Source organism: Podarcis tiliguerta, assembly GCF_965153285.1.
Source record: "Podarcis tiliguerta genome assembly, chromosome: 16".
NCBI lineage: Eukaryota > Metazoa > Chordata > Lepidosauria > Squamata > Lacertidae > Podarcis > Podarcis tiliguerta.
Genome location: NC_139549.1, coordinates 557,311 through 585,167, shown reverse-complemented (window position 1 = coordinate 585,167; position 27,857 = coordinate 557,311). Strand labels below are relative to the sequence as shown.

The following is a 27,857-nucleotide window of genomic DNA, read 5'->3' as shown; positions in this document are numbered from 1 at the left end:
CACTGGCTAAATCCACAGCTAAATGCACGCCCCTCACACACACACTTTGCACCCATTTTCCTGATTCACACCAGTGGGAACCAGGGGTGCCGAAGGGTGGAAAAGAGGACCTTTCTCCTGGTTCAATTATTAGAATTTTCTTCGTTTTTCCAAACCTTCCCAGTGCAAATGCAGGTCCCAAATTTCACAAGAACATAAGAGACTGCTGGATCAGGCCAAAGGGATCTAGTCCAGCCTCCTGTTCTCATAGTGGCCAACCAGACGCCACAGAAGGAAACCTGCAAGCAGGATCCGGGCGCAAGAGCGTTTTGCCCCCTCCTGGGGCTTCCAGCAACTGGGGTTTGGAAGACTGTATTATTCCCAGAGGCCTCTGGGAGCTGACTATTTTTAAAATAAAGGTCTTTTAAATGACGCCACACTGTTTTTATGACCTGCATTTTGGCAGATTTGTTTTTGATGGCATTTAATTGCCTTTTAACGATGCTCTTTCGTACGATTTTAGCCTTCTGCATTTCAGCTGCGCCGTTAATTTGTGTAAGCTGCCTTGAGTCCCTGTCTCAGTAAAAAAGAAAAGAAAAGTGGGATATGGGCAATAATAGATCTATTTATGACCAATCCCTTGTAGGAAAAGACCTGCCAAGGATATTAAAACACATTTTCATGTAAGCGACAACGGCGGCAAGAGTCTTAATAGCACAAGGATGGAAGAATGAGGAAATCCCAACCAAAGAACTGTGGCAAGAGAAACTGATGGATTATGCGGAATTGGCGAAATTGACACATAAACTACGTGACAAGGATAACTGTGATTTTAAAGAAGAATGGGAACCTTTTACAAAGTATTTTAAGAAACAACAAAATGAACTGGACTCCTTGGCAGGGTTTGAATAAACACTCACAAATTTTTTATTGGTAATATAAATATAGATAAATTAAGGATCCTTACAATTTTATAGCATGCAGAGAATAATATGTGCTGAAAAACCAGAGAGAGGAGCTGAGGGAATTCTGGGGGTGGGTGGGAGGGGGAGTTCTTTTTGGGGGAGGGGGAAAATGGGGAGGGGGAAAAATGAGGATGATGTATTTTTGATAAATTGTTATGTTGAATCCCTAATAAAAATATTTTTAAAATATATTTATGACCAATCCCTTAAGGCAGGTGATAAGTGCTTTTGAAATATACAAAGCCGACCCTGTCGGGACAGTCCCCTGAGCACGTGCAGAGTGCCAAAGCGCGCTCGGTTCCCCTGCTCCCTTCCCTTCACCGCCACCTTCGTCTGCTTTGATCTGGATCAATGAATCCGCAGTCCTTCAAAGCGGGTTAAGAAGCAGGCGAGCAAGGCAAGCTTTCTGGGGCAGTTCCCTGAGCATGCACAGAGTGCGAGTGCGCGCTCGGTTCCCCGCCCTTCCTCCTCCCCACCTTCCCTGAGCATCCTCCTCCCTCCTCCTCCTCCCCACATCTGGCGGGCACGAGGCGGCGTGGGGACGGGGCGAGGCGTGGCCAGGCGGGGAGCGCTTTGCAGGAGCCCCCGCACCTCTCCCGAGCCCGGGAAGCAGCCAAGAGGCGCCCCCTCCTCCCGGGTGGGGCTTCAGCAGCATCATCATCATCTTCATCCTTTGCGAGCGGCCAGCCCCGGTCCAGCCTCCCCCCGCCCTCCGAGATGGATGCTGTTCGCAAGCAGCCGATGCCTGATCTCCTCTGGCTCCTGCTGGCCGGTGAGTCCGGGGGGTGCGCAGAGCCGCTTGGACTTCCTTTTCTTGGGGGGGGGGGGAGAAGCTTTTGCTGATCCTGGTGGGTCGGAAGGAGAAGGGGGGGTCTGTGAGGAGGGGCTGGGGGCGGCTCGATTGCGCGCCCCCCTTCCCGCCCTCGCCAGGCAGCCCAAGCCTTCATTGTTGCATCCTCATCCAGAAACGGCGCGCGCAGGGACTGGGTGGGTGGGGGCCCCCGCAACTGGTCCCCCCCCTTCTGCTTTGCAAAAAGAGGGTGGTTTGCAATCCTGCTTTCCTTATGCGCTCCACCCTCGAAGACTTTGATCTCGCCAGGCGTTGCGGGGGGGGGGGGGAGCGCAGAGATTTCCCTTTGCCTTTTAGGCTGGGGGCGAAATTTCTCTTCTCGTGCATCGATAAAGAAGTCGGGGGCGCGCGCGGGGGCGTTGTTAGTGGCGTGGCTGCATCCGATTTCATTTTCTGTCTCTTTATCTCTCCCCCCCCCCCTCCGCGGCCAAGCACAAAGCGTTTTGTCTTGGAACAGCAGAAATGCCATTTATTTCCCTTTGACACATTTCAAGGCTCCTAGGAAAAGATCTTTCCATCCAGGCCTGAGTCAGCCAGGCTGCGAGGTTTCGGTTTTTGTTGAATGGAACCGGAAAAAAGTGGGGGGGGGGGGGAGAGCTAGAAGCATTTACTGGCTTGGAAGGTTTTCAGGAGACCGGAGTGCAGAATGTGGTTCCTATCAGCCTTTTGGTGGGTTTTGGGAATTCCTGGCCTGCCAGGATTTTGCAAATGTCTCTCCCAGACCTGCTTGACTGACGCCCGCCCTCCCCAGCCGCCTGATAAACCCCCGACCTAATCTAGGAGTTTTGGAGGGACATCTGGGAGGCTTTGGAGGAGGGGGGGTGGACAGATGGAAAGAGAAAGGGGGGGGTGCTTGGCAAAATGCGCAGGAGGGGGGCGGGGAAGACTCGGGTTCTGACAGATCGCTCAGCAAATATTATTATTAATAACAATTATCTTGTAATTTATGAACCGCTTTTCGCGCTAAGATCCCTGGGGTTTGGGGGGTTTTTTGCAACTCTTCCAGAGCAACCAGTTCTGGGCACCCCCATTTAAAAAGGACATGGACAAGCTGGAAAATAAGAATGCAAGAAGAGGCTGCTGGATGAGGCCAATGGCTCCTCTAGCTCGGCAGCCTCTTCTCACAGTAGCCGAACAGTTCGTAGAATTGTAGAGTTGGAAAGGACCCCCAGAGTCATCTAGACTAACCCCCTGCAGTCCTGTGGGAAGCCAGCGAGTAGGATTGGAGCACCAAAACGCCCTTGCCTCTGGCTGTTTCCAGTGGCTGTCATACAGAAAAATTGCTGCCTCTGCCTTTGGAGGCTGAGGATTGTGGCTAGTGGTCCTCGACAGCCCTCTCCTCCTCCGTGAATTTGTCTCCTAATCCTCTTTCAAAGCCACCATTGCCTCCTGTGGGATTCTAGGAATAGAGTGGCATTGGAACCAGGGTGCAGGTTTAATAGATTTAATAGATTTAGAGACCCTTATCCTGATGGGGTGGTGCTGTGGGTTAAACCACTGAGCCTAGAGCTTGCTGATCAGAAGGTCGGCGGTTCGAATCCCCACGACGGGGTGAGCTCCCGTTGCTCGGTCCCTGCTCCTGCCAACCTAGCAGTTCGAAAGCACGTCAAAGTGCAAGTAAATAAATAGGTACCGCTCCGGCGGGAAGGTAAACGGCGTTTCCGTGCGCTGCTCTGGTTCGCCAGAAGCGGCTTAGTCCTGCTGGCCACATGACCCGGAAGCTGTACGCCGGCTCTCTCAGCCAATAAAGCGAGATGAGCGCCGCAACCCCAGAGTCGGCCACGACTGGACCTAATGGTCAGGGGTCCCTTTACCTTTACCTTTATCCTGATGAGGGCTACTAATGGAAACCTCAGTACATGTGAATAAGATCTGGGGGTCTTGGTAGACCACAAGCTTGACTTGAGCCAGCAGTGTGATGCAGCAGCAAAAAAGGCTAACGCTATTCTAGGCTGCAGACACAGAAATGTAGTGTCCAGCTCAAAGGAAGTCGTAGTCTTACTTTATTCTGCCCCACCTGGAAGACTGTCCAATTCTGGGCACCCCAATTTAAGAAGGATATAGACAAGCAGGAATGTGTTCGGAGGAGGGTGACCGAGATGATCAGGGGTCTGGGAACCATGCCTCATGAGGAATGATTGAGGGAGCCTCTGAAATCCCCAGCCCCCGCCCTGGCCCAAATCTCCATTTCTAGCCTCTACCCTGACGCTGTTTCTCATCACCTTAAAAATCCTTATTCACACCAACCCTGAAAAAAGTATTGCATGCCTATAGTATTTATTTGTTGCATAGTATTTATGCACCTCTTCATTGTGAAGCCTCAACAATCTCAAAGTAGTTCACAAAAATCAATGACCCCACCCAAAAAAACCCGATACTTTAAAACATGCAAAAAATTAAAATTCTAAAACAGATTAAAATTAGCAGCAGCGTTTCTCTGGGCAGGCTTGACTAAGCAAGAATGCTTTTAGCGGGTGCTGAAAAGGATGCGTTGAAGGCACCTGTCTGCCTGATATCAATAGGCAGGGAGTTCCAAAGTGTATCTTATGGGAAGGAAAGAGAGACAGGGCTGCCAGATTTCCTGGCTTGCAACAACCCAGCTGCTAAATAAGATTCTTATTTAGTTATTTATTTATCCTGAGCCATTAATGTGCACAGCTCTTCACAGGAGTAATTCCTCATGGACCACTTTCTTCCTGTCTCAGAAAGTTCTTGCAAAAATTCTTCATGTACAGTGAATTTTATCCGCAGTAGAGAACAAGCAAAAGGAGAGGTCTCTGCCCTGAGGTGCTTCCAATTTAAGGGTGGGGGAGGAGAGGCAGCAGGAGGAGATGAAAGAAAGAATCACTAGGGGAGGGGGAGAGAGGAGTCCCCTTATTCCGTTGCAGAAATTTGTCATTAAAAGGTCGTGTGACAGCTTGGAATGGCAGCCGGAGGAAGCTGTCAGTCAGGGCCAGCCCTGGAATCAGATGCAAGTCACGAGGCGGCCTGGGGGGCGGTGCCCCATTGCCCCATGAGCCAGCTCCCCCTATTTGCATCTATCTACATATATGCAAAGCAGCAGATGCAAAGCTGAGGCAAATTGGTGCCACTGGATTCCTTGCAGAGGCTTTCGATTTATAGATTAGGAAAACAGTGCCCAGCAACACCTCACGTTTCCCTTCCTTATTCCCACAAGCAGAAATTCCCTGGGGAGTTGCAGCCTTTTTACTTATAAATGGCATTTCTGTCCCACCTCCCCCCCCCCCACAAGAACCCCAATTGGTGCCAACGGTTCTCTCCCTGCCTCCTCATTTAATCTGCACAACAACCCTGCGAGGTGGGTGAGGCTGAGAAAGGCAGGTCACACTCCACAAGAGCAGGGATCCCTACCCTCCTCTCTCCCAGATCCTGGCCTGATACCCTGACCGCTGGGCCACGCTGCCTCTTCCTTTCAGGCCCTGTCTGCTTTGCAGTCTGGAGTCACGCTGGGGTCTGCGGTGCCTGGGAGGGGAGGGGGCCTGGCTGAGGTGGGCTGACCTAGATCTTGCCTGCTGCCCACGTGGTGCCCCAGATGTGGGTCTCTGCCTTCGCAACTCCTCTCCAGAGAAGAAGGAGGCCTTGTTGTTCTCCTTGGCCTGCTGCTGCTGTTTGTCTCCTTTGGTGTGCTTGTGCACCAGACAACATTTCCGCCTCTCCATAATCACGTGCAGAGTTCTGCGACCATCGCCTTGTGCGTCCAGGAGCAGGAACCGTCAGGAGCCGCTCTTGCTCCTGTTAACGGAGAAATCCGAGGACTCCCTTGGACAAAAAACAAGGACACCAGCCAGCAAAATTGGAGCAAAACAGCAGCCAGTAGGCCTGGTCTTGATGGAAGACTGTCGCCACAGGACTCCCACCTGCCACAAGATGGAAGCCCCGAACAAAAGAGCCCCCAAACTTTTATTAGCTGCTAATCCCCATGTTACACCCCCCACAAACTACATCACGGTTACATCACAAAAGGGGAGGTCTGGTGGCCGTAATCTGAGCATCCTGGACCCTGCCCCATGGTTCCCCTTGCCCTCCACCAAACACCCATCAAGTGGAACAACAGAGATTTTTATATTTCCCTGTTTCCCAGCCAAGTTAATCATACCCTTTTGTCTTCATCTGGGTTTGTTATTTCTGGAATGGCTACCTGTCTGGCACTCAGGTATCAGGATGCCAGGGACTATCCCTCAGGCAGAGGGGCTGCTGAGTAGCTGAGCTCACATGTCTATATGAATTTCTGAAGTTTTCCCAGTGAGCCAGTACAGAGATACATTGATCAGTGAATTCTTATATTTGGTATCGTGCAGCAAAGGCCCTTTGAATAGATAGGAAGAAACTGTGATGAAGTATTTTGTGGGGACAAGTCACAAAAGTCATTGTGCTGGTTTTGGTAGTGGGCTGCATGTGCAGGAGATCTGCTGGAGGGGCAACCCCCCCCCCCAACCTATACATAAATTCCTCCAACACTCCCAATCCAGGGCCTGGAGATTTCTGTAATCAACAGGCTGATTTGTTTGTTGCCGGGAAGAGAATCCTCTTGCCCCAGTTGCCAGGGGGAGGGAAGCAGTCCCATCCCTCTGGGGCAGCCCTTCCCCGCCTCTGGGTTCCCCAGCGGACTCATTTGGCTTAATGAGTCTGTTATGGAATTAAGGGCCGGTTGGTATTTTTCTCTCTCTCCTCCCGGCTTGGGGAGACTGGACCTGATTCCCAGCTGAGCTGAATTGCAGAGAACTGCTTTTGTTTTCCAGCTCTTGAAAATTATTCTGCACACTGAGGTCCTCTTGAACACCCCACATTCACCGAGTGAGATCGGGGTGTCATATTTTAACATGCTCTTTCCCTCATAAACTACGGGACAAGGATAACCGTGACTTTATAGATGAATGGGAACCTTTTACAAAGCACCGTATTTTTCGCTCTATAAGATGCACCAGACCACAAGACGCACCTAGTTTTTGGAGGAGGAAAACAAGAAAAATATTCTGAATATCAGAAGCCAGAACATCAAGAGGGATTGCTGCACAGTAAAAGCAGCAATCCCTCTTGCTGTTCTGGCCTCTGTGATAGCTGCGCAGCCTGCATTCGCTCCATAAGACACACACACATTTCCCCTTACTAGGAGGGGGAAAGTGCGGCTTATAGAGCGAAAAATACGGTACTTAAAGGTGCAACAAAGTGAATTGGACTTTTTATTGATAACAGCTAGACAAATTAAGGATCTATACAAATCTGTAACATGCAGAGAATAGCATTCATAGAGAAACCAGAGATTGGGACTGAGGGAAGTCGGGGTAGGTTGTTTTATGGGAGGGAGGGGGGGGAAATGGGGGTGGGAATTAAGGATGATATGTTTTAAGATACAGTGGTACCTTGGGCTACATACGCTTCAGGTTACACACTCCACTAACACAGAAATAGTGCTTCAGGTTAAGAACTTTGCTTCAGGATGAGAACAGAAATTGTGTGACGGTGGCAGCGGGAGGCCCCATTAGCTAAAGCGGTGCTTCAGGTTAAGAACAGTTTCAGGTTAAGAACAGACCTCTGGAGCAAATTAAATACTTAACCCGAGGTACCACTGTAACATGTTTTGCTTAAATTTTTAATAAAAAAATTACCGGTATTTAAGAAAACCATGCTCTTTCCAGTGCATCTTCCGGGCGGGGGGGGGGGGGCTTTTTCGATGCCCAGCCTTAACCCACTAAAACGCCCCCCCCCCGCTTACATTCACAGAAGTGTAGGGGTGGAAGGGAGACCCCAAGCGCCATCTTGTCAGAGCTCAACATGAGCCAGTGGTGTGATGAAGCAGCAAAAAAGGCCAAGGCTATTCTAGGCCAGATCAAAGGAAGGGATAGCACTGCTGTAGTCTGCCTTAGCCAGACCCGACCTGGAATACTGTGTCCAGTTCTGGGCACCCCAGTTTAAGAAGGATATCGGCAAGCAGGGAAGTGTGCAGAGGAGGGCGACTGAGATGGCCAAGGGTCTGGTTGAGGGAGGTGGGGATTTGTAGCCTGGTTTCCAGACCTTTGAAAGGGTCCTTTGGTAGGAAGGGCAGGCTCTAAATGGAAAAGAGCTGATTTTAATGTGTTTTTAATAGATCATAGGTAAAAGGTAAAGATAGAGGGACCCTTGACCATTAGGTCCAGTCGCGGATGACTCTGGGGTTGGGGCGCTCATCTCGCTTTACTGGCCGAGGGAGCCGGCCTACAGCTTCTGGATCATGTGGCCAGCAGGACTAAGCCGCTTCTGGTGAACCAGAGCAGCGCACGGAAACGCCGTTTACCTTCCCGCCAGAGCGGTACCTATTGATCTACTTGCACTTTGATGTGCTTTCGAACTGCTAGGTTGGCAGGAGCTGGGACTGAGCAATGGGAGCTCACCCTGTCGCGGGGATTCGAACCGCTGATCTTCTGATCAGCAAGCCCTAGGCTCTGTGGTTTAACCCACAGGGCCACCGGTGTCCCAGATCATAGGTAGATAGCTTTAATTCTGTGGTCTAAACCACTGAGCCTCTTGGGCTTGCTGATAAGAAGGTCGGCAGTTCGATTCCCCTCAACGGGGTGAGCTCCTGTTGCTCGGTCCCTGCTCCTGCCAACCTAGCAGTTCGAAAGCACACCAGTGCAAGTAGATAAATAGGTACCACTGCAGTGGGAAGGTAATCGGCCTTTCCATGCGCTCTGGTTTCCGTCATGGTGTTCTGTTGCGTCAGAAGCGGTTTAGTCCTGCTGGCCACATGACCCGGAAAGCTGTCTGCGGACAAACACCAGCCTCCTCTGCCTGAAAGTGTGATGAGCGCCTCAACCCCAGAGTCGCCTTTGACTGGACTTAACCGTCCAGGGGTCCTTTACCTTCAATTCTATTAATGTTTCTTGTTTTTAATGAATGTTTCTTCTTATTCCTCCTGTGTTTTTTAGCTGTTCTTATTTTATCTGTTAGCAGCCGTGAGTCCCTGGCAGAGAAAAAACTAAACATTTTAGGCAGAGCTATCTGATGGCAAGAGTTGTTTGACAGTGGAAGTGTCTTCCTCGGAAGGTGATCGACTCTCCTTGCCTGGAGGTTTTTAAGCAGAGGTCCCCATCAGGGATGCTTTAGCCATGAGTCCTGCATTGCAGCGGGTCAGACTAGATGAGCCCTGGGGGTCCCTTCCCAACAGTTCTATGATTTTTGAGTAAACTCATCAACAACCAGCAAACAAACAAGAAGAAGCATCTGTTGTGTAGATGGGAGGCGGTACTTTGTTACCCTGAGTTATTTCTTGTAGGAAAGCCCCACCTCACTCAAAAAAATAATAATTCGGATTGCAAGAAGTTTTATGAGGAGGACTATGCAAAATATTGCAGAGAAGATTATGAAGAGAATTGTTAGTTAAGGACAATTAAAAGTAATAAGGAAATTAAGAAATGTAGATTAAGTGATAAAGATGGAAAAACCTTCAGGTATGGTTGATGGAAGTTTAAAACACTGTATAAGATAAGAAATTATGTTGTATGATTGTTAGGAATGATATGTAAAAAATAATAAAAATATATACAAAAACAAAAAAATAATAATTCCTCCCACCGCAATTTCAACTGTTTCTACCCCTCTGGTGGAATTAGCCGACATGACCTCATAGCCCTGCTGCTGAATTAACGGCTTTTTCCAGCTCTGCGTTTAATCATTAAAACAATGAAGATTACAGCTGAACTCTGCCTGAAACCCAGCCCCATAATTCGGTTTTCACACCCGACCAAAGGTCTCTCGTTGCTTGTTTTTCCGTCTTCGCTTGGATTGATTTGCATCCTGTCAAGCAGCTCAGGATTTGACCCTCCCCTTCATCCTCATGACAAACCTGCGAGGTAGGCCAGGCTTAGAGACTGTAACTTAACCGAGGAGGAATGGCTTTCAGGTAAGGGACTAGGCAGAAAAGGGCAAAGCGGACGGCGAAATTAAGAGATCCAAAGGATGAACTTTCTGTAGAAGAAGGTGAACTATTTTGAAAAGCATTGCGGTCCAATGAAATTGTGGACAGCGTTGGAGATAAAAGCAGCAAAAGACAAATGACAAAGTAATTGCTAACAGAGGAACTTTTGGTAATGGATAAAGAGATAATGCAGTGGGGAAAGTCTGAGGAAAAACACTGTGGAGACGAGGGTGGGAAAGCCAACTCACAAAACTAAGTAATTCTTTGATTTGAAGGTCATTGCGAAAATGTTTTGTAAAATGAAAATCTGCCCTTATTCCCTTATGGGGGACGCAAGAGCCCTTACAGAGTCCTTTGCAGGTTCTCCATCGGTAGGAGAAAAGAACAGAGGCCAAGCAGAGAATATTGAGAAGAAAAGCAGCTAGTAAGCTTGATCTTTATTGATCTGTTGCAACAGGGTCCCCCCTTCACACGCAGGAAAGGAGGAGGACCCTGAACAAAGGTGTGCCTGCCCTTATATAGACATTTTAAATTGCCCGCCCTGGAGTCCAAGACCCCCCCCCCCAAACATCATACCTACATCACAGAAAAGGTGGTCTACAACAGAAATCTGTGTGCGTTGTTTATCTCTTGTCTGGCAGGTTACCTGTTAATGCTCACTTGATTGGATACCCTGGGGAGCCTGGCCAGTCTTTTGTAGTGACAAATACTTAGTTCCTGAGCCAGGTCACAGGCTCACCCTATTCATACACAGACATACCTCCCAGACAGGTTTTGTGAAGAAAATGAGAATGGGGAGGCTTTTCCATTTTCCTTTGACCTTGCAGAGAAATATTTGAGGTCAGTTTGGGAGTCAAAATGGTTTCAGGGCTTTTTTCCTGTGCTGCTTCAGACATGCGGTTTACATACATTTATGTATGTGTTTGCTTGGTACATTTATGAACATTTATTATATATATAAGACCTTCATTTTTTTATTTCAGTTTGAAAAATATAATAAAATGAAAGAGAGAGAGAGAAAGATATTGTAATTAGCCTGAGGTCACCCAAGTGTGTTTCTTCATCCAAGGGAGTGAGGAATCAGGACCCTGTTCTAACCACAACTGGAGGGTTGGGCTGGATGAGCCCTGGGGTTCCCTTCCAGTTCAGCAATTCCATGACTCATTTGAGGTTTTCCAATAGTGCTTGGGTGGCCACCCGTCAGCGATTTGTGAGCTGTGATTCTTGCATGTCAGGGGGTTCGACTGGATGACCCCTAGGGGACCCTCTCCTCCCCACAGTTCTGCAATGCCCACTGTTGCAGGAATTTATGTACAGGTTGGGGAGGGAGTTGCCTCTCCAGCAGATCTCATGCACATGCAGCCCACTACCAGAATCAGCACAATCCCTTTTGTGACTTGTCCCCACAAAACGCTTCATCACAGTTTCTTGCTATCCATTCAAAGGGCCTTTGCTGCACGATACCAAATATAAGAATTCACTGATCAATGTATCTATGTACTGGCTCATTGGGAAAACTTCAGAAATTCCTATAGACATGTGAGCTCAGCTCCTCAGCAGCCCCTCTGCCTGAGGGATAATCCCTGGCATCCTGATACCTGAGGGCCAGACAGGTAGCCATGCCAGAAAGAACAAACCCAGATGAAGACCAAAGGGTGGGATGAACTTGGCTGGGAAACAGGGAAATGTAAAGATCTCTTTTGTTCCACTTGCTGGGTGTTTGGTGGAGGGCAAGGGGAACCATGGGGCAGGGTCCAGGATGCTCAGAACATGGGGATTAGCAGCTAATACAAGTTTGGGTTCTCTCTTGTTCGGGGCTTCCATCTTGTTCCACCTGGTGGCAGGTGGGAGTCCTGTCGCGAGACAGTCTTCAATAAAGACCAAGCCTACTGGCTGCCCTGGTATTCCTGGCTGGTGTCCTTGTTTTATGTCCAAGGGTGCGCTCAGATTTCTCTGTTCACAGTGACCACCCGCCAGCGACTTGTGAGCTGTGATGCTTGCATGTTAGGGGGTTGGTCTGGATGACCTCTGGGGGACCCTCTTCTCCCTGCAGTCCTGCAATGCCCTCTCCCCTTCTCTCCCCACAGCTCTGAGTGCCAGCGCCCGGGAAGTCCACCTCCCTCCGGGGCCCTTGTACCGTGTGGAAGGGACGTCCGTCTCCATCCCCTGCAACGTCTCCGAGTACGAGGGCCCCACCCTCCAGCACTTTGAGTGGTTCCTCTACCGCCCGGCGGCCCCCGACATCTCCATCGGGGTGGTCAGCACCAAGGACCCCAAGTTCCCCTACGCCGTCTTCGCGCCCCGGGTGCAGGCGGGCAATGTCTCCGTCCAGCGGCTGCGGGGGGACGCCGTGGCGCTGCGGATCAAGGGGGTGCGCCCGGAAGACGGGGGGGTCTACGAGTGCTACACCCCCACCACCGACTCCAAGTACCACGGGACGTACAGCAGCAAGGTGGAGCTGAGAGGTACGGGGGCAACGGAGGGGTATGGGGGGGGCAGAACCAAAAGGGGGGGGGAGAAAGTTGAAGACAGCGAAAGCGTAAGGAGAGTCATTCTGGATTGGCCAAAGGGGGCCAATCCTAGCCCAGCCCCCTCTTTTCCCAGGGGTCAAATTCCCCTTTTGTCTCAAGAGACAATGAAGTCAAATCGCTGGAGAATCACAGCACTTGCTGTGGCTGCAGAGACCGGTATTATTATTATTATTATTATTATTATTATTATTATTATTATTATTTATACCCCGCCAATCTGGCTGGGTTTCCCCAGCCATTCTGGGCGGCTCCCAATCAAATATTAAAAACACAATACAGCATTAAACATTAAAAGCTTCCCTGAACAGGGCTGCCTTCAGATGTCTTCTAAAAGTCTGGTACTTGTTTATTTCTGTGATATCTGCTGGGAGGGCGTTCCACAGGGCAGGTGCCACCACCGAGAAGGCCCTCTGCCTGGTTCCCTGTAACTTGGCATCTCGCAGAGAGGGAACCGCCAGAAGGCCCTCGGATCTGGACCTCAGTGTCTGGGCTGAACGGTGGGGGTGGAGACGCTCCTTCAGGTATCCTGGGCCTTTGAGGCCGTTTAGGGCTTTCAAGGTCAGCACCAACACTTTGAATTGTGCCTGGAAACGTCCTGGGAGCCAGTGAAGATCTTTCTTACCTGCTGCCTCCTGTGTTGCTTTTGCTGTGTTGGCAGCACTGAAGTGACCCCTCCGGGGTGCAAGCCTGGGTGGTGGGTCAGGAGGTCCTGGGCTGCCCCGATGACCAGGCACCCCCCTCCTCGGCTTCGCTGGTCCAGAAGAAAGCGTAGCGAGATATTTGGCACCAGCATGGCTGCAGGAGTTGCTGGAGGGAGGCTTACAAAATGCCATCCAGCCGCCTTAGGGATTTGTGTAAGGCTTACTCCCTAGCCAAAGAAGGCAGCGGGTTCGGATTCTTTTCTCGGGGTTTGCACCCGAAGCCTTTCCCATGAATGCGTATGGCTGCAAGGCAGGAGAGGTTTAGGATCAGAGTTTTCCTCCTCAGATTCCCCCAAGAACTTAGGAATGTAGATAGACTGCCATTGGGGCTGGAGGCTCTGCACCACGCTGGCTCTCATGGGCAAGACTCTCCTGATGTTCCCATGGCTCGGCTGTCCCTCCACGGAGGCAGGAAATGCAGGGAATCGCAAGGGGGGAGAGTTGCGCTCTGGTTTTGGGCTTCCAGCTAGCCACTGGCCTGATCCAGTAGGCTCTTCCAATGACCCAATGGAACCTCCAGCTCCACAGGCAGTCTATCTGGATTCCTAGGTCCTGCGGAGTATTTGGCCACCATGAGAACAGAGGGCTGGCCGAGATGGCCTGATCCAGCAGCCTGACTTCCTTAGGTGCAGGAAAGTGCCTATTTAAATAGGCAATACTATGTTAATTGAAGGTCAAATCCTGTGAGCTTCGGGGCAGCCATGGGTGAATTCGAACCCTGTTCTCTCCCGGTCCCGGTCCTCATTGGATCCCCTCAAAAACACCCTGTGAGTTGGGCGAGCCCAAGAGAGGCTGTGACTGGCCCTGAGGAGTTTCATGGCCAAGTGGGACAATTTGAACCTCTCAGGTCCTTGGCCGACACTCTAACCACTAGACCTCGCTGCCTCTGGGACCGACTGTGGGATGCAGGCACCTTCCGCGGTCATGTGACGTGGAGATTTATTGCATTAGCAATGGTGATTTTTCCCGAGGTCGCTGCTGTGTCCGTTGCTCCGCTAATCCGTTTAGCGGCTGGGACGAGCAGATGGCTTCTGAGCCCGGAGTTGTCTGCAGGCCAAGCTCTGCCGAGTGGGGCAGCCCTGCGGGGTGGGCCGTGGGGGGGGGGGCGAGAGAGGAGGAGGGGGCCCCATCTGGCTCCCCATCTGAAGCCCCCACGTCCTCCTGGCAGCTAAATCCAGAGAAGGAATCTTTCCGGGGCTGGGAACTCCTGCCTCTGTTCACTGCGGACCTTGTTTTTTTTTAAAAAAAATAGTATTTTTATTAAAGGAAATTGTATCCACCTCTCTTCTCTGTCCCTGCACCAAGAGCCAGTACAGTTAGATTGTGGAACTCCCTGCCACTGGAGGGAGTGCTGGCCACCAGCCTAGATGGCTTAAAGAGGTCTGGATAAATTAATAAAGGAGAAGAGGGCTATTAAGGGCTACTAGCCAGAATGACCTGCAAGAGAAGAGAGTGTTGCTCTAGTGTTCAGATTCTGCTTGTGGGTTTCCTGTAATGGGCGCCTGGTTGGCCACTGTGGGCTCAATAGTCTCCCCTGGGCCTGATTCAGCACACTCTTCTCATGTCTTCTGGATATCTTTCCCAGTCTGCTTCTGCATTGAAAATGGTTTCAAGACGCTTTGATGGCGTACTTAGAGCCCCGGGCTTCTTTGGGAGGGAGGACAGGACAAAAATTGAATTTAAAATGTATTTTGTTTGCCTGTAAAATGGAAGTGTGGACGCAGGTGGTGCTGTGGGTTAAACCACAGAGCCTAGGGCTTGCGGATCAGAAGGTCGGTGGTTCGAATCCCCGCGACAGGGTGAGCTCCCGTTGCTCGGTCCCTGCTCCTGCCAACCTTGCAGTATTTTTCGCTCTATAGGACGCACCGGACTATAGGAGGGGGAGAACGGGGGGAGGGGGGATTCTCCCGCTCTCTGCTCAGTGCCCCTTCAGCAAAGCGGCAGGAGAAATGGAGCCCCTTCCATTTCTCCTCCCGCTTCCCTGAAGGGGCACTGCGCAGAGAGGGAAAACTGTGCAGCGCCTCTCCAGCAAAGCGAAGCCTGGAGAGCAAGAGGGATTGGTGTGCACCGACCCCTCTCGCTCTCCAGGCTTCAGGCAGCTATCCGCAAGCCTTCGGAGCGCAGGCGGGAACTCCTGCTGCTCTCCGAAGGCTTGCAGATAGCTGCCTGAAGCTCCCAGAGCGCGGGGGGAGCGCTCCCTCTGCGCTTCGGAGACTTCGTGTTGCTATTGCTGAAGCCAAGGAGCCTGCATTCGTTCCATAGGACACACACACATTTCCCCTTCATTTTTGCAGGGGAAAAAGTGCGTCCTATAGAGCAAAAAATATGGTATGTGTTTCGGGTGCGGTTTTGTCTAAGACGCCCATTTTTGCAGAGCCGTAATTTCCCCTCTCCCGATGCGACTGAGGGGGCCCTGATCCGCTTTTCCTCCTGCCCCACAGTCATCCCCGACAAGCTCTCCGTGTTGCCGGCTGCTCCTTCCGCCCCGAAGCCCCCTTTGCGCAGCCGGGGGGCTGTGCCCGCCTCTCCACTGCAGCTGATGCTTTGGGAAAGCCAGGACCTCCAGCTGACGTGCGCCGTGAGCAGCCAGACCCCGCAGCACGTCCACCTCTCCGTCTCCTTTGGCCTGTCCGCCCCCGACGCCTCCAGGGACGTCCAGCCTCTGCAGGAGGTGATGGCCGTGCGCCGAGACTTTGCCGTGGAGGCTGGCGAGAGATTCGCCGAGCGCCACCGGGCGCAAGAGCTGTCGCTGGCCAAGACGGGAGACCAGCGGTACCAGATGGTCCTGGGTTGGCTGAGGCCCGAAGATGCCGGGATCTACCACTGCGTCGCCGGGGAGTGGATCCAGGATCCTGATGGGAGCTGGCAGCAGATTGCAGAGAAGCGGGTGGTGCTGGCTCAAGTCACCGTCCGCACCATAGGTATGATATGATACGATACAATAATCTTTATTGTCATTGTCCCATACAGAACAACGAAATTGAAAAATTCAAAAACCAGCAAGCCTGCTATCCCAGCTATCCCAGCCTGGTTAGCCCCCTAAAAGCTCTGGTACTCCATTTTTAAATACAATATACTCCCATAGAATGGGATGCGGGTGGAGCTGTGGGTTAAACCACAGAGCCTAGGACTTGTCGATCCAAAGGTCAGCAGTTCAAATCCCCACAATGACGGGGTGAGCTCCCATTGCTCAGTCCCTGCTCCTGCCAACCTAGCAGTTCAAAAGCATGTCAAAGTGCAAGTAGATAAATAGGTACCACTCCGGCGGGAAGGTAAACGGCGTTTCCGTGCGCTGCTCTGGTTCGCCAGAAGCGGCTTAGTCCTGCTGGCCACTTGACCCTCGGCCAATAAAGCGAGATGAGCGTCGCAACTCCAGAGTCGGCCACAACAGGACCTAATGGTCAGGGGTCCCTTTACCTTTACCTTACTTCCATAGAGACTCCTTACCCTGTGTTTAAAACCAGGTGAGTTTTCCTCAGGAGGAGGGATCCACAGAGCAGAGGGGTCCACTGTGGCTCTTGGAGATGGGAGAGTCTGAGGGTGAAGATCCGTTTGACAGTGGAACGGGCTCCCTCGGAAGGTGGCAGATTCGCCTTCACTGGTGGTTCGGTGGCCACCTGCCAGGGATTCCTTCGCTGCGAGTCCTGCATCCATTGAATCGTACAAATTCAAAGGGATCCCAAGGGTCCTCTAGTCCACCCCCCTGCAATCACTGTTACAGAATCCCTGGCAGGTGGCCATCCCACCTCTGTTGAAAAACCTCTGACGATGGAGAGTTCACCACCTTTTGCTCCACTGCCTAATAGCAAACACTGCAAACCTGGAAGTAAGTATTCCAGTTTGCAAACTTTTTTTGGAAGCCAAACGTGCTCCGTTTTGAGTGTTACGCTTCCGATTTGAGTGTTACGTTGAGGTCTGTCTGGTTTTGCTATTTACTTTGCATTTTTGTTTTTGCATCTTTTTTCTTTTGTTTTTGTGACTGTGTGGAACCCAGTTCAGCTATTGATTGATTGTGTGACTGCAGTACATTGTTTATTGCTTTCATTTTATGGATCAAGGATCTTGTTAGATAGTAAAATTCATGTTAAATTGCTGTTTGGGGGGTTGTTTTTAAAAGTCTGGAACGGATTAATCCATTTTGCATTACTTTCTATGGGAAAGCGTGCCTTGGTTTTGGAACGCTTTGGTTTTGGAACAGATTAAATTTGAGAACCAAGGTACCACTGTATTTGAAGATGGCTCTCATACCTTTTCTCAGTCTCCTTTTCTCCAGACTAAACATATGCAGCTTCCTCAACCACTCCTCATAAGTCCTGCTTGTCCTCCTCTGCACACCTTCCAGCTTGTCAACATCCTTCTTAAATTGTGCTGCCCAGAACTGGACACATTATTCCAGGTGGGGTCTGGCCAAGGCAGAAGAGAGCAGAACTATGACTTCCCTGGACCTAGAATTAATTGCATTAGCCTTTTTTGCTGCTGCATCACATGGTTGACTCCTGTCAAAATCGTGATCTGCTGGGACCCTTTGAGCCTTTTCTCACGGGCTGCTCTGCTCTGACCTTCTCACCCCTGACTTTCTCTTGCTCTGCTTTCAGCCAGCCAGTTGGCCGCCTCTGCTAGCCCCGCCAAAGTCCGCGTCGGCTCTGGAGAAGCCCTGGAACTCCTCTGCAATGCCTCTGGCCTCCAGGCCGCCCCTTTGCCCCACACCGTCTACTCCCTTGGCTGGGAAGTGAGCCAGGGCAGTGAGGGAGAAGGGCGCCTGGTGGCCCGCTTGGACCCGGACGGGGCGCTCGTCCTGGGTGACAACTATGCCAACCGCGACGTCGGCCGGCGGCACGTCTCCCTGCAGAAACTGGCCTCTCCTCTGGGCTCCTACCAGCTGCGGATTGAGTCGGCGCAGCCCAGCGATGTGGGCTCCTACCGCTGCGTGGTGTGGGCCTTCGTGCGCTCCCCTGGCGACAAGCTGCGTGAAGTGGCCAGTGTCCGGTCCGAGGCCCTGACGGTGGACATGAAATCGGAAGGTGCGTATGGGGTCACTGAGCTGGCTTTGGGTCCCCAAATTTGTCCTCTCCTTTGCTGGCATAAGGACACTTTGCAGCCCTGGAACCGTTAAAACTGATTCCACTCTCATGTCCTGTTTAGATCCTTCTCCTTCTCCTTCTCCTCCTCCTTCTCCTTCTCCTTCTCCTTCTCCTTCTCCTTCTCCTTCTCCTTCTCCTCCTCCTCCTCCTCCTCCTTCTCCTTCTCCTTCTCCTCCTCCTCCTCCTCCTCCTCCTCCTCCTCCTTTACATATATTTATTCATTTACAGTGGACGCTCGGGTTGTGAACATAATCCGTGCAGGAGGCACGTTCGCAACCCACAGCATTCGCAACCTGCAGCGCTGCGTCTGCGCACGCACGGGTCGCGATTTGGCACTTCTGTATATGCGCAAAGTGTGATTTAGCACTACTGCGCATGTGCAACTGCCGAAACCCAGAAGTAACCCGTTCCACTACTTACGGGTTTCGGCGCATCCATAACCCGAAAACGTGCAACCTGAAGCGTCTGTAACCCGAGGTATGGCTGTACATTTATTTCATAAAACACACACACACTGCTTTATTGTAAAAACAAACCTCAAACGGCTTAAATAAGACAAAACAGTGCAATCAAGGGGAAATTGCAATAGTTTAAAACATGGGGAAAGTTAAAATAGGCTGGTTAAAAATCACATTGGCTTTTCAAGCATCTGAGCAGAGTTGAAGTAGCTCACTGTGTGTGAGACCTTAGCCCAGTCGCTCCCTCTCAGCCTCACCTGCCTGCCAAGGTTGCTTGAGGAGAAAAAGGAGGAAGAGGAAATAAACCGTAAAAATAAAAAAAAATCCCCTGTGCAGTTGAATCGAACAATAGTTTTTGAATATGTATTTTTAGTTAATGTAAAATCAAAAGGGCAAACAGAACTAGGCAGGCGCCTTCTGTGCCAATTTTTAAATGCCTACTGAAAACCTTCCTCTCCCGCCAGGCAGGCGGTTCAGGAGACATCCCTCCACAAAGGCCCCTGGATCCTGCTTCTCTTTTTGCTTTTGACGCGCTTTAAACTTCCCGTGACTTTACTGTCCAGTTTGGGGTTTTCATTTTTTTTTTAACAGAATAAAACTTTCTTTAGAATTCAACAATAACAAAGGAAAAAACCACAGTAGCTGCTACATCAAATCATTACAATTAACCTGAGGTTTTCATAATACACTTTTATCTCTTTCTTAACATATCAAAAATAGAAAGACCAGGAAAGGAAACACAAAGAAGAAAAGAGAAAAAGAAGCGGGGGGGGGGGAGTGAAGGGGGGGGGAGAGAAAAGGAAGAAGGAAACAAAGCAAAACAAACACATTTGGCTTCCGATTAGACTCATTGTATTATTATTTCTACAATTTCTTCACACACAGTTCCAAGTTATTGTATTTCTTTCTTTGTTCTCGTCAGATATCAGAAAACATTATACAGTATTTGCTGTTTTACAAGGATCATTCTATTTATGCCAGGAGAGATCTGTTATTGTAATACTTTTCCAAATACTCTTTAAAGATTTTCCATTCTTTCTGTACTTTCTGTTTTGGATACTCTCTAATTCTCCCTGTCATCATAGCCATTTGTAGATATTCTATCATTTGGACGGTTTGGGGTTTTCATATTGTAAACCTCCGTGATACAATTTTATAATACGCCGCTATAAAAATATTTATTTATGCAAATAAATAAGGACTGGACAAGTTCATAGATGGGAGGGATATCCAGGGCTCCTGGCCACGATGGAGGTGGTGGTGCTTCTGAATGGCCGTTGCTTGAAGTCATGGGACGCCAGAGACGCCCTGGCGCTTGGATCCTGCTTGCGGGTTTCCCAAATGGGACATCTGGATGGCCCCCGTAAGGAGAGGACCCTAGATGGGCCCCCTTTGGCCTGAGCCAGCGGCCAGGCTCTTCTTCGGTCCCAATAACAATAATAATAATTTATTATTTACACGGGTGGCGCTGTGGGTTAAACCACTGAGCCTAGGACTTGCCAATCAGAAGGTTAGCGGTTTGAATCCCCATGACGGGGTGAGCTCCCGTTACTCGGTCCCTGCTCCTGCCAACCTAGCAGTTCGAAAGCAAGTGCAAGTAGATAAATAGGTACCGCTCCAGCGGGAAGGTAAACGGCGTTTCCGTGTGCTGCTCTGGTTCGCCAGAAGTGGCTTAGTCCTGCTGGCCACATGACCCGGAAGCTGTACGCTGGCTCCCTTGGCCAGTAAAGCGAGATGAGCAATGAAACCCCAGAGTCGGCCACGACTGGACCTAACGGTCAGGGGTCCCTTTACCTTTACCTTTTACCTTTACCCCTCCCATCTGGCTGGGTTTCCCCAGCCACTCTGGGCAGCTTCCAACAAAACATTAAAATACAATAACTTATTAAACATTAAAAGCTTCCCTAAACAGGGCTGCCTTCAGATGTCTTCTAAAAGTCTGGTAGTTGTTGTTCTCTTTGACATCTGGTGGGAGGGTGTTCCACAGGTTGGATGCCACCACCGAGAAGGCCCTCTGCCTGGTTCCCTGTAGCTTTGCTTCTCGCAGAGAGGGAACTGCCAGAAGGCCCTCGGAGCTGGACCTCAGTGTTTGGGCAAAACGACCTCAATTCCGAGGTTCCCTTGGCCATCGTCGGAAGAGGGTGCTGGGACTTGATGGGTTGGCTAAGAAAAATGATAATGGAAGCTGCCAGGCAGAGGAGTGTCTCAGAGATACGTTTCCAGGATTCAGGGATGCTGAGTCCGCCCTCTTCTCTGCCCCCCCTGCAGCGGTGGTGCTTGAGGCCACGGCGTGGCTGCCGTCCGCCACCATCTACCGCGGGGACACGGCCGAGGTGCGCTGCAACGTCTCGGTGGAAGCCACGCAGAACGTCGCCCTGGCCCTCAGCTGGTGGGTGGAGCTGCCCGACGAGGGCCCCACCTCTCACGGGGTCCTGCTGGCCTCTGTCAGCCGCGAAGGGGTGGCCGACTTGGCCAGCCGGCCCTCGGGGGGCGCCGTCAGCATGGACAAAGCCAGCCCCACCAGCCACCGCCTGCGCCTCCACGGGGTGCAGCCGTCGGACGAGGGCAAGTACCACTGTGCCGTCACCGCCTGGGTGCGCTACCCGGATCTCAGCTGGTACAAGGCTGGATCCGCCAAGTCCAACATGGTCACTGTCTATCCGTACACGTTGGGTGAGTAACCCCTTCTTTTTTTGGGGGGGGAGTCGGGCAGAATCCTCCTGTTGGGAGATTTGGGGCAGACAATATCCTTTTTCACAGATGAAAAGAAAGGCCTTCTTTGCAGAGCGCAGAGTTAAACTATGGAACTCCTAGCCACAGGACCAACCTTGGTGCCTTTAAAATCCGGTTGGACAAATATATAGAGGAGGGGAGGGCTGTCAGTCGCCTGTTATAGTAATTCTAAGGTCTTTTTTCACCCAATTTTTTTTATTCATTTCATAACACAAATAAACAATGCAAACAGAAAAACAAACAATACAAACAAATTCTTGTCTTATCCTTATTTTTTCTAAACATTGTTAGGTGAGTCCCCCCCGTCTGATTTTCATTTTACCTCATCTTTAGCAGTTTACATATATCATAATTTCTAACCATTTTTATCACACTTACTTACCATAAAAATCTTCACATTTTATCACTTACAAATAATACTATTTTAAAATACACTATCTTCTACTTCTAACCCTACAGCCTATATCCACTTCCAAAGCTATTCTAAGATTTAAGTGATTCTAAGGTCTTAAATATAGAATAAATGTTGATAATTGCACGAGGTAAACACACATACATAAGCATATACAGTGGTACCTCGGGTTAAGTACTTAATTCGTTCCGGAGGTCCGTACTTAACCTGAAACTGTTCTTAACCTGAAGCACCACTTTAGCTAATGGGACCTCCACGCCGCCGGAGCCCGATTTCTGTTCTTATCCTGAAGCAAAGTTCTTAACCTGAAGCACTATTTCTGGGTTAGCGGAGTCTGTAACCTGAAGCGTCTGTAACCCGAGGTACCACTGTAACTCACATGTCTACAATAGTACAGGAGAGCAATTCCAACGCCATCTTGTCTCTCCTAAAGATGCTCCATATTTCCTTTGCCTCCTCCGTCCCCCTCGCCTGAGAGCAGGAAGGCAGATAGCAAGTTCCTCTCCTATATCTATGAACCTCCTTGGGATTCATTGCCATTGTTTGCCCAGGCTGAGAGATTTCTGATGGTCTTATCAAATGCTAAGGTCTTGTGTAAACTGGGTCTGGAACTACGTAAAATTTGCCAGATCCTCAGGAATATCACACCTTGGCCTGCCTGAGCCACATTATCCCTTCTTTATGGGTGATGGGATTGCTGGTGGTTTGTAGAGATGTCCTTCTTCTCCACGCCAAAACGCAAACCCTTAAAAGGGTTCGGTGTCTCTGTTGCAACAGAAAAATAAAGATTTGCCTTGCTTTCACGGCATCCAGCCTCCCTCCATTCATCTCTGACCAATCGTGGACTTAGGGGTGTTACGGAAAAATCTAGGTGCGAGGCTGCTCAGTCCCCCAGCTGGTCAGGCAGAGCCCATGGGAATAAAGGACGGAGTCCAGCCACCAACCGGAGCAAATAGCTGCAGACCAAAGTTTATTGCGCAACAGGTTCAAAGAGGAATTTTGCAGGTAACGACAAAAGCACAGGGCAGGACAGCCACCTCTCTCTCTATGACTATATGCGTCGAGGAAGCAACATCTGCTTAGCCAAAGATGCCCTCTTGGCTTCTAGCCAAGAGAGGACAAAGGAACTGTCTCCTTATGAGATAGTTTCCAGGTGTATGTAAATTTTCTAAGCTAAGTCTGCCTTCTGGGATCCGATTGTGAACAGAATGTGAGTAAACTCTTTTTATACTTTTATAGAAGACTGTGTCGTGTCTTATCTTTTATGAGGGAATAAGGGGGAAATACCAGAACAGTTATTCTAGAGGCTTTAGTCAGCCTGAGCAAACGCATCCGCTGTGAGTTTAAAAGGGGGAATGTTACTCTGCTAAATTGTGAACTTGTTAACACAAGTTGGAAAGGCTATAATCAAACAATATATCCTCTCCTGCATCCCGGAACATTCCCACATTTTTTGACAGCTGGGAATTTCCCTCTGAATTATCCCAACGAAAAGGACTCTGGTTTTTTGGGAAAGGTGCTTTTAAACCGAGCCCATTGCCCTCTTGACCTCTTCCGTTTCTTCCTCTCCTCTCCCCAGCCATCGACACCTTGTTCATCCCTCTCCTGGCGGGCATCTCCAGTGCCCTCTTCATGGGCGTCACCGTCCTCGTCACCGTCACCTGCTGCTTCATGAAGAGGCTCCGGAAGAGGTGAAAGCCGGACTAGAGGAAGGAGGTGATGCATCTTTGCCAGGTGGGGTGCTGTGTGTGTGTGTGTGTGTGTGTGTGTGTGTGTGTGTTTTCCGTGTCTCCCGGTCCTCCTTTGGGTCCAGCCAAACCTCAGCAGTCAGGGAGGACCCTCCGCTCTCTGTTTAAAGGGGGGCCAGATCTGCTCCTGCCCCCCTCCTTTGCAAATTTGGTTGCTGAATAGCCATCAGGTACTTTGCTGCATGTAGGGACGCGGGTGGCACTGTGGGTTAAACCACAGAGCCTAGGGCTTGCCGATCAGAAGGCGGTTCGAATCCCCGTGACGGGGTGAGCTCCCGTTGCTCGGACCCTGCTCCTGCCAACCTAGCAGTTCGAAAACACGTCCAAGTGCAAGTAGATAAATAGGTACCACTCTGGTGGGAAGGTAAATGGCATTTCCGTGCGCTGCTCTGGTTCGCCAGAAGCGGCTTAGTCATATAGCTGCTGGCCATATGACCCGGAAGCTGCACACTGGCTTCCTCGGCCAAAAAGCGAGATGAGCGCCGCAACCCCAGAGTCGTCCACGACTGGACCTAATGGTCAGGGGTCCCTTTACCTTTACCTTTATTTTGCTGCATGCACTTGTTTATCTTGCAACTATCTTCCCCACCTGATTTACCCCAGGCAGCAGGCAAATCTGATAAGGAACAGTATTCACAGGCAAGTAACTTCCCCCAAATTAAACCCAACCCACGGATGCTGCTGCTATTAAATTATTTCATAAAAACTGTACACTGTATGATTGTAAAAAGAAAAGAAAAAACCAAACCCCTCAAGGTGGTTTACCAAAAGGTAAAGGAAGAAAATCAAGAAAAGAATCACAACAATGGTTTAGAACAACCCAAAAAAGGTTAAAATGCTAAATCCACCTTGCTTGGATTTAAGGAGCGCAGTTTCCACCAGCCCAGCTTGAAATGGTGCAAGTTGGAGGTGCGTCAGATGCGATTGCGCTGGATCTCCTACCAGTGAGGAGTTCCTTGCAAGGTGACTAATTTTGCTGCAACAAAAAACCCAAACGAAACCTGAGTCTTGCAGCCCCTGAAATCCTTTACAAGTATAAATTGTGGCCTCAGAAGTTTTCATGGCCCACACTCTGCTGAATCAGATGCATGAAGTGTTTCTCTTCAGTTGTGGAGCTCAAACTGGGTCATTCCCACCTAAACAGATATGCCCTGATGCCCCGTAATCCGATGGCTTCACCTTGCCATTTTCCTTTCAGGTTCATTTGTCCCAAGACGACCTTTAAGGCCACTTGCGGACGGGAGAGGGAAGGAGCTCCCTGCCCTCTCTTGCACCCAAGTCACCCTCACTGGGAACGGTTTCCTGGGATCCCCTTCATTTTGAAAACCAGGTCACGGCAAACAAGTTATTGTCCACAGGCCATAAATCGACTCCCTCGTTTGCAGCAAGCTCTTTTTGCCCCGGTTTCTGCAATTAATTCGCCACGGCCTCCGGGGGTAAAATATGGATTCGGAGGTTTGATGTTGGGGGGGGGGGTTGTGCCTGTTGACCCACATCCACTCCCCCTCTCTCCCCTTTTGCAGGAGCTTCCTCTCCGATCTTCCGGCTGCCCTCTTTTCCTTGACGTTGTTGTGCCTGGTGATCCAGTTTCTCTGCAGGCTCCGCCAAGGAAGCCTCTGCTCCTCCTCTTTGACTCTGGACTGGGCCCCCCTCTGCCACCCCAAACAAGAAGTGCTCCAGGACCTCTGGGGAAGGACATTTCCTCATTCTGCTGACGGCCCAAACGTTCTTTCTTGACCCCTCCGTTTTCTCCAGCAGAAATTGGTGCTGTGCTTGAGTTAGGGGGGAGGAGAGGGAGAAAGGGGGTGACCTTCCTGCCATTTGATGGGGGTCTTTCCTGAAGAAGCCTCGCCTGCCTCCTGCCATCAACATAGACCCTGCCTTCTCTTGTTTTCTCTCTGCCTGGGACTGTTCTTCCTTCCTTCCACCCTTCCTTTTCCCGATGAGCTGCATGTTTATGTCAAGACGGTACAATGATCACCTTGGGGGGCTCTTTGCAGCCGGTTGGAGGCCAGAGAGTGGGCAGAAGGGTCCCTGTTGCTTTCTTCATTGCAGAAAAGGAAGCCGTCTGAAGGAGACCCAGCTGCTGCAGCTCCAGAAACCTCTCGGACTGCGGCTGTTAGCTCACACCGCCCAAATAGCATCCTCAAGACATTTCCAAAAGCAGCCAGTCACTGACAGCGCCCCCCCCCAAAAAAAAACATTTTGCTCTCATCACGTCGGCAGGAACCCAAGCTCTGTGTGTAGGTGGGGTGCATGTGTGTGTTGTGGATCTGCAAAGAAGCTCAGGAAAAAGAACCACCGAATGCACAACTCTGCGAGACGGAACAGGGAGCCAGCGAGGCTGCTGTCAGTCGTCTTCCTCTGTTTTTGTTCCTTGAAAAAATATCGGGGTGGAGAATCTCAGGGTGGCGGAGGGAGGATCTTACTTGTGCCAAATGAATCAGTTTAGGGGACCACTAAGGACTCCGGCCTGCAATATCTGACCCCCAGTGGTGATTTTGAACCTCCCCCACGGGTTTCGCGGTTGCTGAAACTCAGAAGGTGGAGGGTTCTCCTTCCTTGGGGGTTTCTCAGCAGAGGTTGGAGGGCCACCTGTCGGGGATCCTTGTGCCGCAAGTCCTGACCCTCTGGGGATCCCTTCCAACTCTCCAATTCCATGAAACAACTGAGCCACGTCCCTCTCATCCAAGAGGCAACTGCGAGACGGATTTCTCCCCAACGCAAGAGGGATGAGCAGAGAGAGAAAGAGAAACAGAAGAGGCAGAAGGGAGAGTTATTTTACGACAGTCCCCATCGTCTATTTTTGTAATTATTAAAAGTTTCGGAAGAAGAAGAGCCCTGCCCTCTGGGCCCCACCTTCCCGCTTCCTTGTTGGCGGGGGGTGTCTCCCTGAATCTGCAGTTGAAAGCCTGCTGCAGTGCCCCTTTTCCCGGGGGGTTCTCTGGATTTCTCTGGAAAAGGTTGGATCAGGCAGACAGCACTCATCTCGCCTGCAAAAAACCATTTTAGCCAAAGGTGCTTGTCTTGTGTCTGTGGGGAGGGGGTGGGTCTACCTGGGGGTTCCCCCACTAAGCCTCGCAGTTGCTTGTTCCTGTGAGAAGTATCCCATTTTATCTGCCCCAAAATGACATCATGGCAGTGTTATTGAAAAAAATCTGGGGTGAGAGACTACTCAAGAGCCTAGCTCATCGGGGTGCAAGTTCCCCGTGGGTCTATGCGCTTAGTAAAAGAAGGAAGTTCCAGCCGAGCAATTTGGAGCAAAACAGCGGTCAGTAGACCATGATCTTTATTGTTGCACAACAGGTCCCCCCAGGAGTAAGAACCCTGAGCATGAGGCGACCTTTTAAACCTTCCCTCTTTCCCCCAGAATACACTTTGAGGGGCATCGCTGATACATCATCACTGCATTACTGGCATGTCACAAATGGGGAGGGGTACACAAGGGTTACACCAGTTCAACATGAGGTCACTTTATCAGACCCCTTTCCCAACACCTCTTAAGTCCCTGTCACCAGAAGAACAATAAAACTCTTGACATCTCCTTGCCCTCAGGACTGGTCTGGAGAGGGGCTTTTAGAACACCTGACTTGCTCAACTGCCTCTGCAGATGTCTCTTGTTGCCCCTTGGTCACCCCCTGGGTGGGGGGCCGTGTCTGTGCTCTCACGCTTGGGGAATAAATTCACCTTTCTTTAAGGGTTAAAATGGTGTGGGAATGAGGAGAGTCGGTTAAAGTATGGATTTTCCACGAATTTATGAAGCTAGGTATCTTCCCTGAGCTGTCAAGTCGAAACAGCAGGCAGTTGCGATGCCCTCGAAAGCGCCACGTTTCAGAGCTAGCGGACCTCTGGGTGCCTCGCAAGGATTTCTGACTCCTGGTGGTTTTCCCAGAGCAAAGCAACAAAAGGCTAAGTTTATACATCTGAACTGTGGGGGAAGGAGGAGGAGGAAAATCTGGGGTGGCTGGGAATGCAGAAGGGCCACGAGCTACGTCTGGTTCTGGTACTCGGAATAAATCCCTTGGCTCTGAATTCCTTATGGCTGAAGTGTGTTTCTTTTGCACCTGGTGTAGTGGTTAGAGCGCTTGACTAGGGCTTGGGGGAGACCAGGCACTCACCCTGCGCCTGAGCTTCCTTGCAGGGTTGCTGTGCGGATAAGAGCGGCAGCAGCAAAGTGTTTCTGGTACCTTGATCTCCTTGGAAGAAGCAGGAGGGATATTGTAATAAATGAAAATCTGCCCTTATTCCCTCATGGGGGATACAAGAGCCCTTATAGAGTCCTTTGTGGGTTCTCCATCGGTCGGAGAGAATAACAGAGGCCAAGCAGAGAATATTGAGAAGCAAAGCAGCTAGTAAGCTGGATCTTTATTGATCTGCTGCAACAGGATGAACTTTCTATAGAAGAACGTGAACTATTTTGAAAAGCGTTGCAGTCAAATGAAATTGTGGACAGCATTTGAGATAAAAGCAGCAAAAGAAAAATGACA

The 27,857-nt window shown here is 50.4% G+C and overlaps 2 protein-coding genes across 3 annotated transcripts in view; one reads left to right on the top strand and one right to left on the bottom strand.

The window, feature by feature from the left end:
- Positions 1-27,857, bottom strand: part of LOC310666072 (uncharacterized protein) — a 1,539,811-nt gene that overhangs the window by 1,424,271 nt on the left and 87,683 nt on the right. The window lies entirely within an intron of this gene.
- On the top strand, positions 1,406-27,402 carry IGSF8 (immunoglobulin superfamily member 8). The gene is made up of 7 exons (XM_083416589.1): positions 1,406-1,716; positions 11,794-12,171; positions 15,380-15,859; positions 17,534-17,959; positions 20,746-21,150; positions 23,202-23,356; positions 24,894-27,402. Exons 1-6 carry the CDS (start codon positions 1,662-1,664, stop codon positions 23,315-23,317), a joined length of 1,860 nt encoding a protein of 619 aa, XP_083272715.1. The 5' UTR covers positions 1,406-1,661; the 3' UTR covers positions 23,318-23,356; positions 24,894-27,402.

Coding starts and splice junctions, on each gene's coding strand:
- IGSF8 (XM_083416589.1), top strand. CDS start 1,662: ATGGATGCTGTTCGCAAGCAGCCGATGCCTGATCTCCTCTGGCTCCTG. Junction 17,960..20,745: donor GGTGGACATGAAATCGGAAG/GTGCGTATGGGG, acceptor CCCCCCCTGCAG/CGGTGGTGCTTGAGGCCACG. Junction 21,151..23,201: donor TGTCTATCCGTACACGTTGG/GTGAGTAACCCC, acceptor TCCTCTCCCCAG/CCATCGACACCTTGTTCATC.